Here is a 17,551-nt window from a genome sequence, read left to right as displayed (position 1 = left end):
AGTGGGCCAACGTTATATTAAACACTATGGATGAAGAATGGGATGTCACTTGAATTCATATGCGTGTAAAGGCAGATGAGCGAATACTTTTGGTAATATAGTGAATGTGCCACTCTCATTTTCAAGGAGAAAAAAAAACATGAACGTAAAACTAATTCTCAATATATATAATGTGGTTATGTTTCCTGAAACACTGATGTAATAACTTTATCTTAATATGAAAGTGTAAAATCAACATAATTAAGTACATACATGTTATGTCCTGCCCCCACAATGACTGCCCTTATAGGGTGTGTGAAAGAATAAACACTGCTGCAAAGTATGCAAAAGTGATGACACAGTCCTGAATAAAAAATCAGCTAACCTCACATGGAGAATATAAACAAGCCAGAAGGGAGGAGGACAGTTATGGGGACTTTCCTTAGTGCATGTTTGCTCTTGATTGTATTTTCTGTATTGTCTGTGTCCTCATCTCTGATTTCATTTTGTAAATTATGGAGAAAGTTTAATCTAAATGAAATACAGAAGTCTGGTGATGTGGTTTTGGGTGGCTTGTTTGAGGTCCACTACACCTCTTCTTTTCCTGAGCAGACATTTACCTCAGAACCACAACAGCCCAGCTGCAAAGGGTAAGTACCTCACACATGCAGCAGATGATATTTGTGCAAATTATGCTTTTTGTTCAGAGCACACAAACATAAGAAAATGACAATGCTGGATACTCTGCTAATGCTGATCATTATAGAATATGAATATTATATTCCAGCATGTCACTTTAATCAATAGTTCACATACAATGTGATGTGTAAATACTTTTACCTTATAATGGAAAAATGTGACATTTTGTGTGTTAGTTTTGACACTCAAGGATTCAGGCTGGCTATGACCATGGCTTATGCTATTGAAGAGATCAACAAGAACTCCAATCTGCTGCCGAACGTGACCCTGGGATACAGTCTATATGACAACTGTGGTGCACTTGTTATTGGATTCAGTGGTGCCTTATCACTGGTCAGTGGCCGGGATGAGCAGTTTCTTCTCCAGGAGAACTGTTCAGGGATTCCTCCTGTTCTGGGCGTCGTTGGTGACTCCTACTCAACATTTTCTATCGCCATGTCCAATGTGCTGGGTTTATTCAAAATGCCAATTGTAAGTTGCAAGTTTACTTCTGATTGTCATTGATCTTATTTGTTTGTTCATCTCACAAATGTGTATATATATGTATATGTAAATATATATATATATATATACATTTATATATATATTTATATATGTGTATAGTGCATGTATATGCACATTGCATGAGATAACAAAGTATGTATATTTCTTTATAGGTGAGTTATTTTTCCACATGCTCCTGTCTAAGTGATCGCCAGCGGTTTCCATCCTTTTTCAGAACAATCCCAAGTGATGCTTTTCAGGTGAGAGACAGACTTGAAAGTTGATAAGTGTGTTTGTTGTTCTGATGATACAATTCTCCTAATTTTCTAATCATTTTAATCATCATAGATTAACCATAAACAGACAATATAGCCTTTACAATAGTGTAATTTAATGAAAGAGTATATAAGTCTGCACACTTCATGTTCTCTTGATGACAATATATTCACTTAGGTGCGCGCTATGATTCAGATTCTAAAACACTTTGGCTGGACGTGGGTAGGTTTGCTTGTCAGTGATGATGATTATGGGCTTCATGTTGCCCAGTCCTTCCAATCTGACCTGGTGACGTCTGGTGGAGGTTGTCTGGCCTACGCTGAGGTCTTACCCTGGGACAGTGACCCAGGTGAACTCAGACGAATTGTACATTTGATAAAGACATCAACAGCTCGTGTTGTCATGGTATTTTCACATGAGATTCAACTGATTCAATTAATGGAAGAGGTAAGAGTGGATTAAGAGACATAATTAACTTTATTTTCTTCATGTTAATGTGTAAACTGAATTTCACATTCCAACTCATGTCAGTTATCATCAGTTTGGAGCACACACAATTTTCGGAGACAGTAAATTACTTCTAGAGTGCATGCTATAATCACCACATGTAATTCATAAGTTATAGTTTTACATTTTTAGAATGCCTAACCTACTCATGATCCACAAAGATCAGTGAGTCTATTAAAACTCGCTTCATGTTAACTTAATGTTATTTCTAGGTTGTAGAAGTTGCATCTAGAATTTATTCTGTTTTGTTTCTCCTCTGATAATATATTGTATTTTCTATCAATAGAATTCTAATAGTTTGTTTTAATGTAACACACAGGTGATGCGACAAAATGTAACAGGTCAACAATGGATTTCAAGTGAAGCCTGGACATCAGCAACTGTGCTCCAGACACCCCATTTCATGCCAATCCTGAGCGGCACACTTGGTATTGCCATTCGTCGAGGAGAAATAACCGGGTTCAAAGATTTCCTCCTACAAATACGTCCTGGCCAAAATGACAACTATAGAAATAGCATGGTAATCTTATTTTGATTAATTGAAAAAAAACATTTCCAGTTCTGAATGTGGAATAAAGGAATAGTTAAGGCGATGAAAGTGATGTATTAAGCTAATTTTTTAAATAATTTTTCAGGTGAGGCAGTTTTGGGAACACACATTTAAGTGTAAATTTGATCCAGCAGATTGGATGGAATATGAGGGAGCAATATGCTCTGGAAAGGAAGATATTGAAAGTGTGGAGACTGAGTTTTTGGATCTTTCTAACCTCGGGCCTGAGTACAATGTTTACAAGGCTGTGTATGCGCTGGCATATGCTCTTGATAATATGCTGCAGTGTGAGCCAGGGAGGGGGCCTTTCAGAGGACACAGCTGTGCAACTTTGCAAAATCTGGAGCCATGGCAGGTGTGGTATCAAGTTAAATTCCAATTACTTGACAAGAGAGATTGGTCTATGGTCTACATGCACAGCAATATTCTGAAATTAACCTGATTAAGTCCTCCTTTTAGAAAGAGACTGCCATGTAAACAGCATATAATACTTTGACAAACATATAATTAGGTTATGGAGTACTATGATCATACTCGCATTGCGTAGAAATGTATACACCTTAATTACATGATCAATTATATCCTTCCAGAATTTCACGTTATCTTGCAACACAGTGTTTCTTTACAGTTCAGGCTCTGGGTTCCACAGTTGCCAGAAATGTTTATTATAAGGGTTTGATTTTGGACTGGGAACCCAGGATTGCTAATTTCTGTCATGAGATCTGGCAACACCAGCTCCAGTGGATTTCAGTGCAGAGCAGGAAGGCTATGGTACACAGAAAACAGGATAACCCAGAGTAGGTTAAGCCTTTTTCTTTTTTAATGACATTGATTTAATTTGGAGGGGTGCAAACCTTGCAACTGAAAAAGGGAATGTAATGTGGGTGTGGCTCATCAACATGACTATTATCTGTAACATGAATTTGAATGGGATATTCTATCTGCAGCTTATGTAAAGACAATGATCAGAACAGTCTCTTATTAAGATTAAGGTCAATAGTAGGAACACTACTGTGCATATGCACAATGCCAGTTTATTCATAATAAAACAAGGCTGGAAGAGTTTAACATCTGTTTGGATGAAATGTTACTTTCTTGATATGCCTTTTCTCTCGTGCATTTTTAGCTTGTACATTATTTGCAAATGGTGAACTTTACTACATCATTTGGTGATCAAGTGTCATTTGATGAGAATGGTGATGCTTTACCAATATATGATGTTATGAACTGGCTGTGGCTCCCTGATGGAAAAACTGAAGTTCAGAATGTGGGGGAGGTAAAAAGGTCAGTCGACAGAGGTGAAGAACTCATACTTGATGAAGACAAAATCTTCTGGAACTTTGAATCAAAAAAGGTAAATCAATTTTTTTTTTTTCATAAAGCTTCTTTTGTGGAACACTAATGTCTATATATACTAAAATGAAATGACAGATTTAGTTTTCCTCGTGCAGCCACCTCGGTCAGTGTGCAGTGACAGTTGTCCTCCAGGTACTCGCATGGCCAGAAAAAAGGGGCAACCTGAATGTTGTTTTGACTGCATTCCCTGTTCTGAAGGAAAGATAAGCAACCAATTTGGTCAGTGTTTCAGTATTTATTATCAGTGTGGACATGTTTATAGTCAGATAGAAAATAAGTAATCCCTCCTTTTCCTTTTAGACTCCTCGGAGTGCATCAGTTGTCCAGAGGACTTCTGGTCCAGTCCCCAGCGTGACCGCTGTGTTCCTAAGAAAACAGAGTTCCTCTCCTATCAGGAGCCTCTGGGTATCTGCTTGACAGCCACTTCATTGCTGGGCACATGTATCTGTGCTGTTGTCCTGGGTATCTTTGCTTATCACCACAGTACACCAGTCGTACGAGCTAACAACTCAGAACTGAGCTTTCTGATTTTAGTGTCACTTAAACTTTGCTTCCTGTGTTCACTGCTGTTCATCGGACGACCCAGACTGTGGACATGCCAGCTGAGACATGCAGCATTTGGGATCAGCTTTGTGCTTTGTGTCTCATGCATCCTGGTTAAAACCATGGTGGTTCTGGCTGTGTTCAAAGCCTCCAAGCCAGGAGGGGGAGCCAGCCTCAAGTGGTTCGGTGCTATGCAGCAGAGAGGAACGGTTTTAGTTCTTACTTGCATTCAGGCAGCAATCTGCACTGTGTGGATTATCTCTGCTTCACCGGTTCCTCATAAAAACACCAAATACCACAATGACAAGATAGTTTATGAGTGCGATGTTGGTTCAACATTTGGATTTGCGGTTCTACTTAGTTATATTGGCCTCCTGGCTATCCTCAGCTTCCTGTTAGCTTTTTTAGCAAGAAATTTGCCAGACAACTTCAATGAGGCAAAATTCATCACTTTCAGCATGTTGATCTTCTGTGCTGTGTGGGTGGCCTTCGTTCCTGCTTATATTAATTCCCCAGGTAAATATGCAGATGCAGTGGAGGTATTTGCCATCCTGACCTCTAGCTTTGGTCTCTTGGTGGCACTGTTTGGACCCAAATGTTACATAATCCTCCTGAGACCAGAGAGGAACACCAAGAAAGCAATCATGGGTCGAGGTACAACCAAGTCATAAAAGCAACAGTTTATAATTAAATGTTCACTTGTTATAAACAAGCCTTGTTTTTGCTATTGTACTGTACATTACAATGCGTAAAGAACCTAATCTCTTTTCAATAAAAATAAAGAATTTAGAGGCTATTTGAATTAATAAATAAATGTATAGGTTTTTTTTTGTGATACATCTTTCTGTTACTACTCTTATTTTGTGGCAAAGTAGCATGGCCGTATGATATACTTTGCAGCATTTATTTACTAATCTTGGTGTGGATGTGAAGCACTTTGAATTGCCCTGTGTATGAATTGTGCTCTATAAATAAAATTGCCTTGCCTTGCCTTGGATGCACCCGGATCCATGTGCAGCTTAACATGTTGCTTTGTCGCATTTCCTGGTCAGCCAGACAGGAAGTGATGCTTGGACTAACAAGAAGTGATGTGCTGTGTTTTAACTAAATTTAAGGTAATCCATTTTGAAAGTTAAGTTTTTGCTAGTATCGCATTAAAGCAAATATCCAGTATAATGAAAGGAAATCCTCTTGAAAAGTTAAATAAATGTATCATGTTTCAAAGCTAATAATTATGCCTCAATGTTTGGTTTTGTGATATTTGTTAGGATTTGGTATTTGTGTTTTGTGTGTGTGAGTGTTCTGGCTGAAGAGAGGATCTTTGCTGAAGAGTTGGCCAGTTCTGGGTCATTGCACACCTGAGGCCAATCTGACATCAATCTGGCTGGTGTTTATAAGGAAAAGGAGATCACCTCTTGACGCCTGATGATTAACCTTGATGGTACTTCTGTGGGAGAGAAATGTCATGACATGGCCTAATTACATCGTGTGCCTTGTGGACTGGTTCATATGAATATTGTTTAAGGTTAGAATGAGCTTGTTTACCATAATGGCGAAAGCCAGGCGCCTTAGAAAGACAGCCTGAATGCGAATTAAGTGTTTAAGTAACAATCTGTCTTCTTGTGAATCTTTGCCTTTTTAGTGAACCTTTTCATGTGGATCCTGTTTTGCCCCCAGACGATAAGAGAGCCCATTTCGTCCTCGATCCTCCTGGAAAGGCCTAACCTGTGTACAGACATCTTCAATCTCCTTCACTTACCTGCCCACTCTCCAGCGCGACTTTTCCTGCAATACCTATCCTCCCAGATCTCGCTCTCACCCTTCCTGGATCTCCATCTGCAGACCCTCCGCATCTTATGTTCCCCCCCCCTTTAACAATCCATACTAATCGGAAGGCTGGTTGTACTTCACCGCCATAACCTGTCCACTTTGTCCTGTTTCTGGATTCCTGTTTTTTTACCATAAATAAAACATTTAAATCTACTGGTTCCCCGAGTGATTCTGCATGTGGGTCCGAAAACTTCAAGGCAACATGACAATATTACTATGAAATTAAACAAAAACAGGCACTTCATCACTTTGCAGCCCTGATTCGTGGTTCTTCCATGGAAGGAACCACACGTTTCCAGTTCATCATAATAACACTGGGTGTTTGGTTTAATGCAATATTGCCATGAAAATAAATGGAAACATAACTCGTCAGTTTGCAGCCCTCATAATTGTTGAATCCAACCTAAAATGCTATGGAAATAGCTTATGCTGGTCCAGTCCAGAGTCCAGACTAAACATGGAGAAGCAGCATTTAGCTGTTATGCTGCAAACAAGTGGAACAAACTGCCAGTGGAGATTAAACTTTCACCAAATGTAGACATTTCTAAATCCAGGTTAAAAACATTTCTTTTCTCATGTGTCTATGCATGAAATCTGCATGATATCTTTTAACTTATCTTGACTGTTGCTTGTTTTTAAATTAATTTAAATGATTTTATTTGTTTCTCTTTATATTCTTTTATGTATTTTAATGCTTCTTCCACTCCCTGCTGCAATTCTTTTATTTTATGTAAAGCACTTTGAAATGTTTGTACATGAAATCTGCTATACAGATAAATTTGATTTGATTTGAAACATCATTCATTATTACCTTAATTTTGTGTCATTACCATATCCATGTAACCATATTACAATTTTTTTTTTAAAAGGTGTGTACCTATAAAATCATTTTATTTTTTTAGACGGTTACCATATTATTACTACAGTGTTAACATACATCTACCAAATTAATATAAAGGAATTATTATAAATTAGCATTTTATAATCTTTGAATTAGTTTCTTCATTATTGTTCTTGGTTTCAGGGCCCTTATTACTGTGGAATTTTAATTTTGGTCTGTTATTACCATCATGTACCTGTTGTTATGACCAGGATATTACCTAGTTATTACTTTGGTAGTTACATGGAATTATCTTACTATTATGGCTTTATTTCCATCTTGTTACCACACTATTACCATCTTATTAGCATGCTGTAATGTAAAGTGCAACCATCTCTTGTTCTTGGGATTCCTTCTCAAGCTAAAACTTACAATAAAACAGCCTTCAGGTAACTTGTTATTCAGCAGGCAGAACTTTTCATACATTTTGTGATTACACAGCCAATCCATTAAAGGAAAATAAATTATTAATCAAATAAATGTAATTTAAAAGAGCTCCCTTATCATGTTCCTGACTATAATTTTACACAAGGCAAGCCGATCACAAAGCTGAACATAGTCCATAAGAAGCGTTCGACTTTATGAACCAACTTGATGTGATGTATGATGGTCCAAAAAGCCATGTATGCTAGTTTAAAATCTTGTCCAATTTTCATCAATGCATCACCTTGTTAAAGCCTCGTGGGACGGAGGTGGCTAAGGGTGGCACACATAAGGCACTGGCTGCACCAACTGAGAGCCACCTCGATGACACCATAACTCTGATTGGCTGAAGGCTTCACTATTGACGTGTGATACGTTTTTTATTCTCAGATCCTCAAATCGGTTATCTTCAATGGTAGATAGCACTTTCTTTCCTACAAGAATATATTGTTTCAGTTACTGTGAAATACACACACGTACACACAAATGCTTGGTTCTGTAATGTTACACAATAAACAATGGTGAATATGATAAAAAGCAAGCTATCTTTTGACTTTTTAACTCCACAGATGTCGTCATGTTCTGTGGTTGATTTTGATTTTGGCCTTTTCTGGGCAACAGAACTGGAAAAATTCCAATAGGACGACAAACTAACTGCTTTCGATAAACTCTTCATCCAACAGCACAAACTGACAAGATAATGTTACAGCAGGAAACTTTTTAATATTTGATTTTTACAGCATTTTAGGCCTTCAGGGCCTTGTGGTTCACCTCTGTCCTATCGTCTGCGATTGGTACAGTTGCATGAGCAAAAGTAATTTAGACACGGGATAACTTTTTTTGACAATAACTGGCATGTTATCTGCTCGTTCTCCTAGTATTTTTTGACGGGGTATGTACAAACCCACAATCCTCTTGCTGTGCAGCTACAGCCAATACAATTAATTCTATTAGATATATAATTGTAGAAAGTTAAAAAAAAGTCAGCTTTTCAAATTGGAGACAATCCTACAGGTAACAATGATTCATCTCTTTTAAGATGACAAAATTATGTTTATTCACAATGTTTGTTCTGCCCCTCCTTTTCCCCAGGGTGATGGAAAAGATTAAACAATCACAGTGTCAGAGGGATGGCACCACCCCATGTATAAAATAAAGCAACTTTGAAATAAATAGATGTGATGGGAGGAGAGCAACTATGGGGGCTATTCTGTACACATATGTACTCTTGAGTTTCTGCTTTATCTTTTTATACCATGGGTCCTTTTCCCTTCCCTCAGCTTGTAAATTAAGGAGAAGGTTTCATCTAAATGAAATGCACAAGCCTGGTGATGTGGTTCTTGGTGGGTTGTTTGAGGTCCACTACACTTCTGTCTTCCCTGAACAGACATTTAACTCAGAGCCACAACAGCCCATCTGCAAAGGGTAAGTGTCACACGCATACGACAAAAGCAAAAATGCACAATTTATGCTGTCTTGTCCATGCATTTCTCAGACTGAGGATAATAATACGGTGCTCAATAAGAGATACCATTTAAAACTTTTTATGATGGTAAGACAAAATGATACCATGCATCTGCAAATTTATCTGATTATTTAAACTGTATAATGTTTTTTCACATACAAAGTATATGAACTTATTTCACTGTAAATTGTAAATTTCTCATTAGAAGCTAACTGTGACATTTTGTGTGTTAGTTTTGACACGCTAGGATTCAGGCATGCCATGACCATGGCTTTTGCTATTGAAGAGATCAACAATAACTCCGACCTGTTACCAAACATGACCCTGGGATACAGTCTTTATGATAACTGTGGTGCACTTGTTATTGGATTCAGTGGTGCCTTATCACTGGTCAGTGGTCGGGATAAGCAGTTTCCTCTTCAAGAGAACTGTTCAGGGACTCCTCCAGTCCTGGGGATTGTTGGTGATCACTATTCAACATTTTCTATTGCCATTGCCAATGTGTTAGGTTTATACAAAATGTCCATTGTAAGTTTCATGTCTCATATGATCTGTCTTTTGTAGAATTTTAATTTCAATGCAGTTTATGGTTTGATTTAATATTTAAGCATCAAGCTGTTTAAATATTTTATTTTGGGTTTGACTTGCATCAGAAAGTATGTATGTTTCTTTATAGGTGAGTTATTTTGCCACATGTTCATGCCTGAGTGATCGACAGCGCTTTCCAACCTTCTTTAGAACAATCCCAAGTGATGCTTTCCAGGTGAAAGACAAATACCACATACAAATTGTACAATATATCTATTTCAGACAATACAGTAAGCTGAGAATTAATGACACAGATGTAAATATAATGTGTATAATTATAAAACTAGTCTACAAACTAATCTACTCATGCCAATATTTTCACTTAGGTGCGTGCTATGATTCAGATTCTGAAACACTTTGGCTGGACGTGGGTAGGTTTGTTGGTCAGTGATGATGATTATGGACTTCATGTTGCCCAGTCCTTCCAGTCAGACCTGGTTATGTCTGGTAGAGGTTGTCTGGCCTATGTTGAGGTCATACCCTGGGACAGTGACCCTGGTGAACTCAGGAGGATTGTACATTTGATAAAGACATCAACAGCTCGTGTTGTCATCGTGTTTGCACATGAGATTCACATGATTCAACTAATGGAAGAGGTTAGAAAAAAATTTTAATATTTGAAAATCTGTCAGTCTTGCAAAACATGTATAATTATTTTGCTTATTCATATGCTTTACCAAAATACTGTATTGGATTTTATGAGGCAATGGTGTTCAGTGATGTTGCCTATTTTATATACGTAATTGTTTTAACCATTAGAAAATGCAGCAATTTTACCTATAATATAAAATGTTCAGCCATTAAAAAGCTGTTCATTAACTATGAAATAAAAATTCTGACAATTAGATTGAAGTAGTTAGGCTACAAGAAGGAAGCTTTAAACAAACAGTGGCATTATGTAAGCATCCATTTTGCATCTTAGGAAAGCTCAAATTACTCATTATGCATAAATATACTGTCCGTTTTTCTATGACTATAAAAAGTTATCATTTGAAATGCTAACTGCTTTGCATTCGATAACTTTAGGTGGTGAGTCAAAATGTAACAGGTCGGCAGTGGATTGCTAGTGAAGCCTGGACATCAGCATCTGTACTCCAGACAGCACACTTCATGCCATATCTCAGTGGCACACTGGGCATTGCTATCCGTCGTGGAGAAATACCAGGTCTCAGAGACTTCCTGTTACACTTAAGTCCTGACCAAAATGATAACAGTAGATATAACATGGTAAGACTCTAATCTTTTTTTTCTAAAACAAATTATAGTATATAATAATATAGTTATATCATAAAAGGTATAGTTAAGGCGATGAAAGTGATGTATTAAGCAAATTTTTCAAATCATGTTTCAGGTGAGGCAGTTTTGGGAACACACATTTAAGTGTAAATTTGATCCAGCAGATTGGATGGATAATGAAGGAGCAATATGCACTGGAGAGGAAGATATTAAAGGTGTGGAGACTGAGTTTTTGGACCTTTCTAACCTCAGGCCTGAGTACAATGTTTACAAGGCTGTGTATGCGCTGGCATATGCTCTTAATGATATGCTGCAGTGTGAGCCAGGGAGGGGGCCTTTCAGAGGACACAGCTGTGCCACTTTGCAAAATATGGAGCCATGGCAGGTGCGGTATCAACTTACACTTAATTTGTATGCTTCTAAAAACCACCCTGATGTCTTTATTAGCATAGAATTAAGAAAACACACATTTTTCAATCATTACAATGATATATTTGCTTTTTGGTTGCAGCCAATACAAGCTAATAGACTGCAATCTGCTAGTAGTATAACATTAACTGTTGGCAGTGGCTGATATTTAGATTTTTAAAAGATTAGAAGATATTTAGAAAACTTTTTAAAGACAATGTTTTGTTTTTAGATCTTCATCACGCAAACTATTCTCACAAATCAGAGGCCATCTTAAATAGGAAGTGGCTGAAAATGTCCAACTATCATCAAAAGACATAAATGCTACACATAAATGTAATTTCCAAAGGTAAATCCAAAATCCAAAACAAGGCTATATGAACAAGGATAAGCCAATAGAAATATTGAGACAAAGAAGGTGAAAATAAATGAGCGAGGAAGGAACGCCACATAATAAATGTAAAAAAATACTTTACATTCTAATCTGTAAATCCCAGTGACTTAAAAAACTTAAGAAGAAAAATCTCTGTATTTCAATACATCTGTTTTAAGAAGAAAATGGTGTATCCCCTTAGAGGAGGTTATATTGTTTTATTGATGAAAAACATCTTGTGTTTCTCAAGCTGTACATTGCTGCAGAACCTGTTGTCACTTTTGTGACTGTCTCTTTAACGCCTCCTGAAACCTCCAGTTTGCTCTAACTGGTCATTAATGGATTGCAGCCCATTGCTTATTGTTTAAGGTGTGCCAGTCTAGCCTCTAGACGGGTGTTGTTAACAACAGTGTGTTTCATGGAGTTGTAGGCACACGAGAGAAGAAAATCCAATCATTTAAGATGTGGTAGTTAGGAGTAGTGTACTATGAAGTGAGATTAGTGGTCAGAAGAGCTATGTTGAGCTGAAAGTCTCTTTCTTTCAACCTCGCTAGATCACCATGGTAGCTTAGGCTGAACTCAAAATCTGCTCTGAAGCAGTTAAATATTTAGTGTTTCAGATGAAATCATCTGAAAAAAGACGCTGTCACTGACCCCCATTTTGATGATATTCTGGAGAGGAAACTAAGACTAAAACAATGTTTAAATATCATCAGGCAGGAAGTTGAAAGTTGTTGTCTGACACTATGACAAAGTAAAAGAAAGTAAAAATTTACATTTAACAAGTTGGATTGGTAAATTCCCAAATTGACATAAAAAACAATTAAATTCAGATGTTGATCAAATCTTAGTTTCTTAATTACCAAATTTTACCACAATGCAGTGTTGATTTAGTGACAATTTTTCAATAGACCCATCTAATCTATAACATATTTGACTCAACATAGATTTAAGGCAGGGCTTGAAAACGAAATTATTTTTCAATCGTTCCGTTCCGAACGGTTCAGGCATGTTTAACGTTTTCGTTCTTGCGTTCCGCCACCAACATATCGTTCCTGAACCGGTTCGGAACGTAAAATATCGTTCGTTCTTATCGTTCCGGCAGTGTTTGGCGGGCCTATCAAGTCTACGTGTGTGGACTTTACCTTAGAATAGACGTACTCATTAGTATTTGCCCTTGATTTACACCGTAGCTCTATGCCCAAAAATAATAAATCACCGGCAGCATCCAAAAACATTCAGATGGGCTAAAGCTGCGTCGACGTCACTTCCTTGATCTGGGAGCTTCAATGTAAGATGAGGGTTGATCTACTACTGTAGACAACAAACTATATGCTATATTCTACATGATTTTTTATGTTGTAGAGTTGTTGATTTATTTTATCATTGGAGAAATTGAGCAGCCTTGCTTTGTTGTCTACAGTAGTAGATCAACCCTCATCTTACATTGAAGCACCCAGATCAAGGAAGTGACGTCGACGCAGCTTTAGCAGCAGAGAAGCTATTAGGCTTGTCTTGATAATAATAAACTCCTGGACTATGTACAAACTTCCAAATGCATCGTTTTGTGAGTACAGACCATATTTGTACTACTGTAGAAGTTTGGTGTCATGGCTTGTGATTTTAGTGTGGTAATTTTGGAGATACTGCCAGGGTCCGTTAGCGCTTGTACTAAGCTATTCGGGATAACTCAGTAATTCGGCCGATGTTCGGCCAAGATCGGAAAAACTTCGGGTGGGCTACTTGGCTGGATGTCACGGTTCAAATGACCCTAGGGTGAATCTACTCCGAACCATCACTTTAACTAGTGGATAACTAGTTGGTAACTAGACTAAGTAGTGGATAAAGGAAGTGATTCGTGATAGCTGCCTGCATTGAGCCTAGCGGGCAGCGAAGTGAACGCACAACCGGAAGTAGTCTTTTTTTTTTCCCTGACAAAGGCTACGCTTTTGTGAAATTTTATTAAATATATAGAGAACGAAAAAAAACGTTATTAACCGGTTTTGTGGATTTCAGAATAACGTTTCTGTTCCGGAACAGTTGAAGACCATTTCGTTTTCGTTTTCGTTTTCGTTTCCGTTTCCGTTCCTCGTAAAATTCCGTTCGTTTTCGTTTTTTGTTTTCGTTCCTTGAACCGGTTCGGAGCCCTGATTTAAGGAATAGTTTCTTTTGCATATGAGTTGTTACACACACCTTGTGGACTCCAGCTCCCAGCACCATCATACTGTCTATACCTACCTAACACCAATTCTGGGGTGTGGATGAGCATTTGCAACAGGTGCCTTAACCCCGTATTTGGTTCATCACACAGGTCTTCACTAAAAATCAGCCCTTTTGATTAGAACTCAGTGTTGAATTAACTCAGTGTAGAGTACCTTAAATATCCAAACCCCACTGACCCACCAAAGAATCTTTGCAATTACAGTAAAACAACATGTAGGATTATTTTTTGTGTTAGTATGGAAATCAAGTAATTGTTTTTATATATAATCCCAATTCATCAACAAACTGTTCTATAGTGTATCTTTTTGGATGTAAGATATTCTAGAAAATAAATTAGAATATCAAATCAAAAAAATTCTGTTTTAATTTGGTCAATGACTAAAGTGATTTCCACGATATTATGAGGCAGCAGCAGAACTTAATGTACCTCCTACAAATGTAAACGTTTTAGAGCTTGACGTGCAGCTGTCATGATATAAAATGAAGGCGTGTATTAATTTGCACAACTAACAATTTTCTGGCAGCAGTCCTATTTTGTCTTACTTGCAACAACTGTGTATTTTCCTTTATGTTTTATATGATTCACCAGTCATACAGCCTGCTCTTCTTATGAATGAAGAGTCAGGTTATCAGTGTATTTGGGCAGACGAAGCATGAAAAGGCATCACTTCTTGTGAGTGCACACAGGGCCTGAAGAGCAAAGCCTGACTTAACAAAGATCATGATCACCATTGTGAAATCTCTGATTAATTTAGGTTTTGTCAGGCCTTATATGTCAAGCCAGACTTTCTAGTTTGCTGATCTTTTAAATGTACGTGAAAGATAACCAGACCCAAGACGATGGTATTTGAAAAGATATAAAGGACATAATGTTGTGATTTTACAGGAAGTCATTCAGCTGAAGAGTTGATAAACCTATGTGTGAAAACAAAGTTTTATCCACTGCTATTGTACTGTTGGTCAATCCTTAATTGTTCCATTTGGTCTCTTTTTCATTTGTAGCTTGTACATTATTTGCAAAAGGTGAACTTCTCCACTCCATTTGGTGATCAAGTGTCATTTGATGAGAATGGTGATGCTTTGCCAATATATGATGTTATGAACTGGCTGTGGCTCCCTGGTGGACGTATTCAAGTTCAGAATGTGGGAGAAGTAAGGAGGTCAGCCTCCAGAAGTGAAGAGCTCATACTTAACGAAGATGAAATCTTCTGGAACTTTAAATCAAAAGAGGTAATTTATTTATTTCAGACATTTCCTCTTTTGGAATGCAGATAGTAGCAGAATATAACTGAGTGATAAATTCATTTCTCCCCATGCAGCCACCTCGGTCAGTGTGCAGTGAGAGTTGTCCGCCTGGTACCCGCATTGCCAGAAAAAAGGGGCAACCTGAATGTTGTTTTAATTGTATCCCTTGTTCTGAGGGAAAGATAAGCAACAGGGAAAGTAGGTGTTAATTTTTCAAAGTTCAATTTCAAATTTGCCTGAGGGATATTGTATATATCTCAACATATTCTCTATTCTGTTCAGATTCTCTAGAGTGCATCAGTTGTCCAGAGGACTTCTGGTCCAGTCCCCAGCGTGATCGCTGTGTTCCTAAGAAAACAGAGTTCCTCTCCTATCAGGAGCCCCTGGGTATCTGCTTGACAACCACCTCATTGCTGGGCACATGTATCTGTGCTGTTGTCCTGGGTATCTTCACTTATCACCGCAGAACACCTATAGTACGAGCTAACAACTCAGAACTGAGCTTCCTGCTTTTGGTGTCACTTAAACTTTGCTTCCTGTGTTCACTGCTGTTCATTGGACAACCCAAACTGTGGACATGCCAGCTGAGACATGCAGCATTTGGGATCAGCTTTGTGCTTTGTGTCTCATGCATCCTGGTTAAAACCATGGTGGTTCTGGCTGTGTTCAAAGCCTCCAAGCCAGGAGGGGGAGCCAGCCTCAAGTGGTTCGGTGCTATGCAGCAGAGAGGAACAGTTTTCATTCTTACTTGCATTCAGGCAGCAATCTGCACTGCTTGGCTCGTCTCTGCTTCACCAGCTCCACATAAAAATACCCAATACCACAACGACAAGATAGTTTATGAGTGTTTAGTTGGGTCTACCATTGGGTTTGCTATGTTAATGGGTTACATTGGCTTCCTAGCTATTCTTAGCTTTTTGTTAGCATTTCTGGCAAGGAATCTTCCCAACAACTTCAATGAGGCAAAACTCATCACTTTCAGCATGCTGATCTTCTGTGCTGTGTGGGTGGCTTTTGTTCCTGCTTACATCAACTCCCCAGGCAAATATGCAGATGCAGTGGAGGTATTTGCCATCTTGGCCTCCAGTTTTGGTCTCTTATTGGCGCTGTTTGGACCCAAATGCTACATAATCCTGCTGAGACCAGAGAGGAACACCAAGAAAGCTATAATGACTCGTGGAATCAAGTCATGATATTAGCAAATGCTTTAAATTCCACTTTGTATTTTGGATTTAGCGATAATCACAACACTAACCCAAAAGCAATAAAGAAATTTGTTTAAAAATTATATATGTGAAAAAATGTCTGTGCATGTTATAGTTTCAAAGACGTGACGAACGAAAAATGTTTTCAAACCTCAACAATAGGTTGATATACCATATAGATTATTAAGAAATGATACTCAGTAGTGGAATAAGCAGCAGCTGTTTATGTTCAGGAGGTAGAATAATTGGATGTACAGTACATCTAAAGTTAAAGAAAATCCAACAAGCCACTAATTTAGGTCCCCTGCTAGAGGTAACGACCCATCCCCAATCAGATGCACTCTCATTCTGACTGCCTCACATTAAGCTGTGAACTGCTCCAGTGTGTGCTGAAGGTCAGGGCCAGAAGAGGCCAGAAAAAACACATCAAACACAAAAAGACATCCATCAATCGACCTTCTATTCCTGCTTAACACAATTAAGTGTTGCAGGGGGGTGGAGCCTATCCCAGCAGCCACTGGGTGAGAGATGGGGTACACCCTGGACAACCAGTCTATCACAGGGATACACTGTGACAAACAACCATGCACGCTCACATTCACTAATCAGGAATCACTAATTAACCTAACATGCATGTGGGAGGAAGCCAGAGTATCTGGTGAGAACACATTTATGCTCGTAGAGGACATACAAACTCCAAACAGAAAAGCCCCAGCTGGAATTCAAACCAGGAGCCCACTGCTGTGAGCAAAAGTTCTAAAGCCTGATTTATACTCGGAAACCAGGTCGTCTGCATGTGTGTCGCAGTTAACGCAGACATGCCCCCCCCTACGCAGACACTACGCAGACACTCTGGTGCACCTCCTCAAAATTGTAACTCACCGCAGACAGTGCCGCAGGCATCGCCGCAGGGAGGAGAGAAAGGAGGCCTCTGATTGGTCAACTCCGCTCTACACTATGTGCATTTCCGGTTTGTTAACCGGCTGACGCTAACCGTGACTATTCTTTCCCTCTCTGCCAGCTCCAGTAGTAGCAATATTTCTTCTATTTCTAGATCGATCAGCTGCATCTCAATCAAAGTGCGCATTCGTCCAGTAGCCATTGTTGTTGAATGACCTCCGTAACCGTAACACCCACAATCCTAGCTTGTTCGTGATTGTCCCTCTTGCGTTGTGGCGTGGGATTAACAGAGCGCAGACAGCGCTTCAAGGCATAAATCAAAAATAACCGCGTCGTGTCTGCGACAAGCTCACTGCGACACACTGCTGCGAAGTATACACGA

The 17,551-nt window shown here is 38.6% G+C and overlaps 2 protein-coding genes across 2 annotated transcripts; both read left to right on the top strand.

Moving 5' to 3' along the window:
• The first annotated feature begins 408 nt into the window (after positions 1-408).
• LOC142389051 (extracellular calcium-sensing receptor-like) lies at positions 409-5,064 on the top strand. Its single transcript, XM_075474603.1, has 9 exons — positions 409-629; positions 855-1,149; positions 1,335-1,421; positions 1,615-1,884; positions 2,264-2,464; positions 2,580-2,849; positions 3,621-3,848; positions 3,946-4,069; positions 4,151-5,064. The coding sequence occupies exons 1-9, from the start codon at positions 409-411 to the stop codon at positions 5,062-5,064; spliced, it is 2,610 nt and encodes an 869-aa protein (XP_075330718.1).
• Positions 5,065-8,793: 3,729 nt separating this feature from the next.
• Positions 8,794-16,257, top strand: LOC142388239 (extracellular calcium-sensing receptor-like). Its single transcript, XM_075473277.1, has 9 exons — positions 8,794-8,951; positions 9,225-9,519; positions 9,668-9,754; positions 9,906-10,175; positions 10,606-10,806; positions 10,931-11,200; positions 14,822-15,049; positions 15,139-15,262; positions 15,347-16,257. The coding sequence occupies exons 1-9, from the start codon at positions 8,842-8,844 to the stop codon at positions 16,255-16,257; spliced, it is 2,496 nt and encodes an 831-aa protein (XP_075329392.1). The 5' UTR covers positions 8,794-8,841.
• Positions 16,258-17,551: the final 1,294 nt, after the last annotated feature.

The sequence above is a fragment of the Odontesthes bonariensis genome, chromosome 9 (genome assembly GCF_027942865.1).
Source record: "Odontesthes bonariensis isolate fOdoBon6 chromosome 9, fOdoBon6.hap1, whole genome shotgun sequence".
In the NCBI taxonomy this organism is placed as follows: domain Eukaryota; kingdom Metazoa; phylum Chordata; class Actinopteri; order Atheriniformes; family Atherinopsidae; genus Odontesthes; species Odontesthes bonariensis.
Note: the sequence above shows the minus strand (reverse complement) of the source record. Positions and strands in the feature narration are given on the sequence as shown.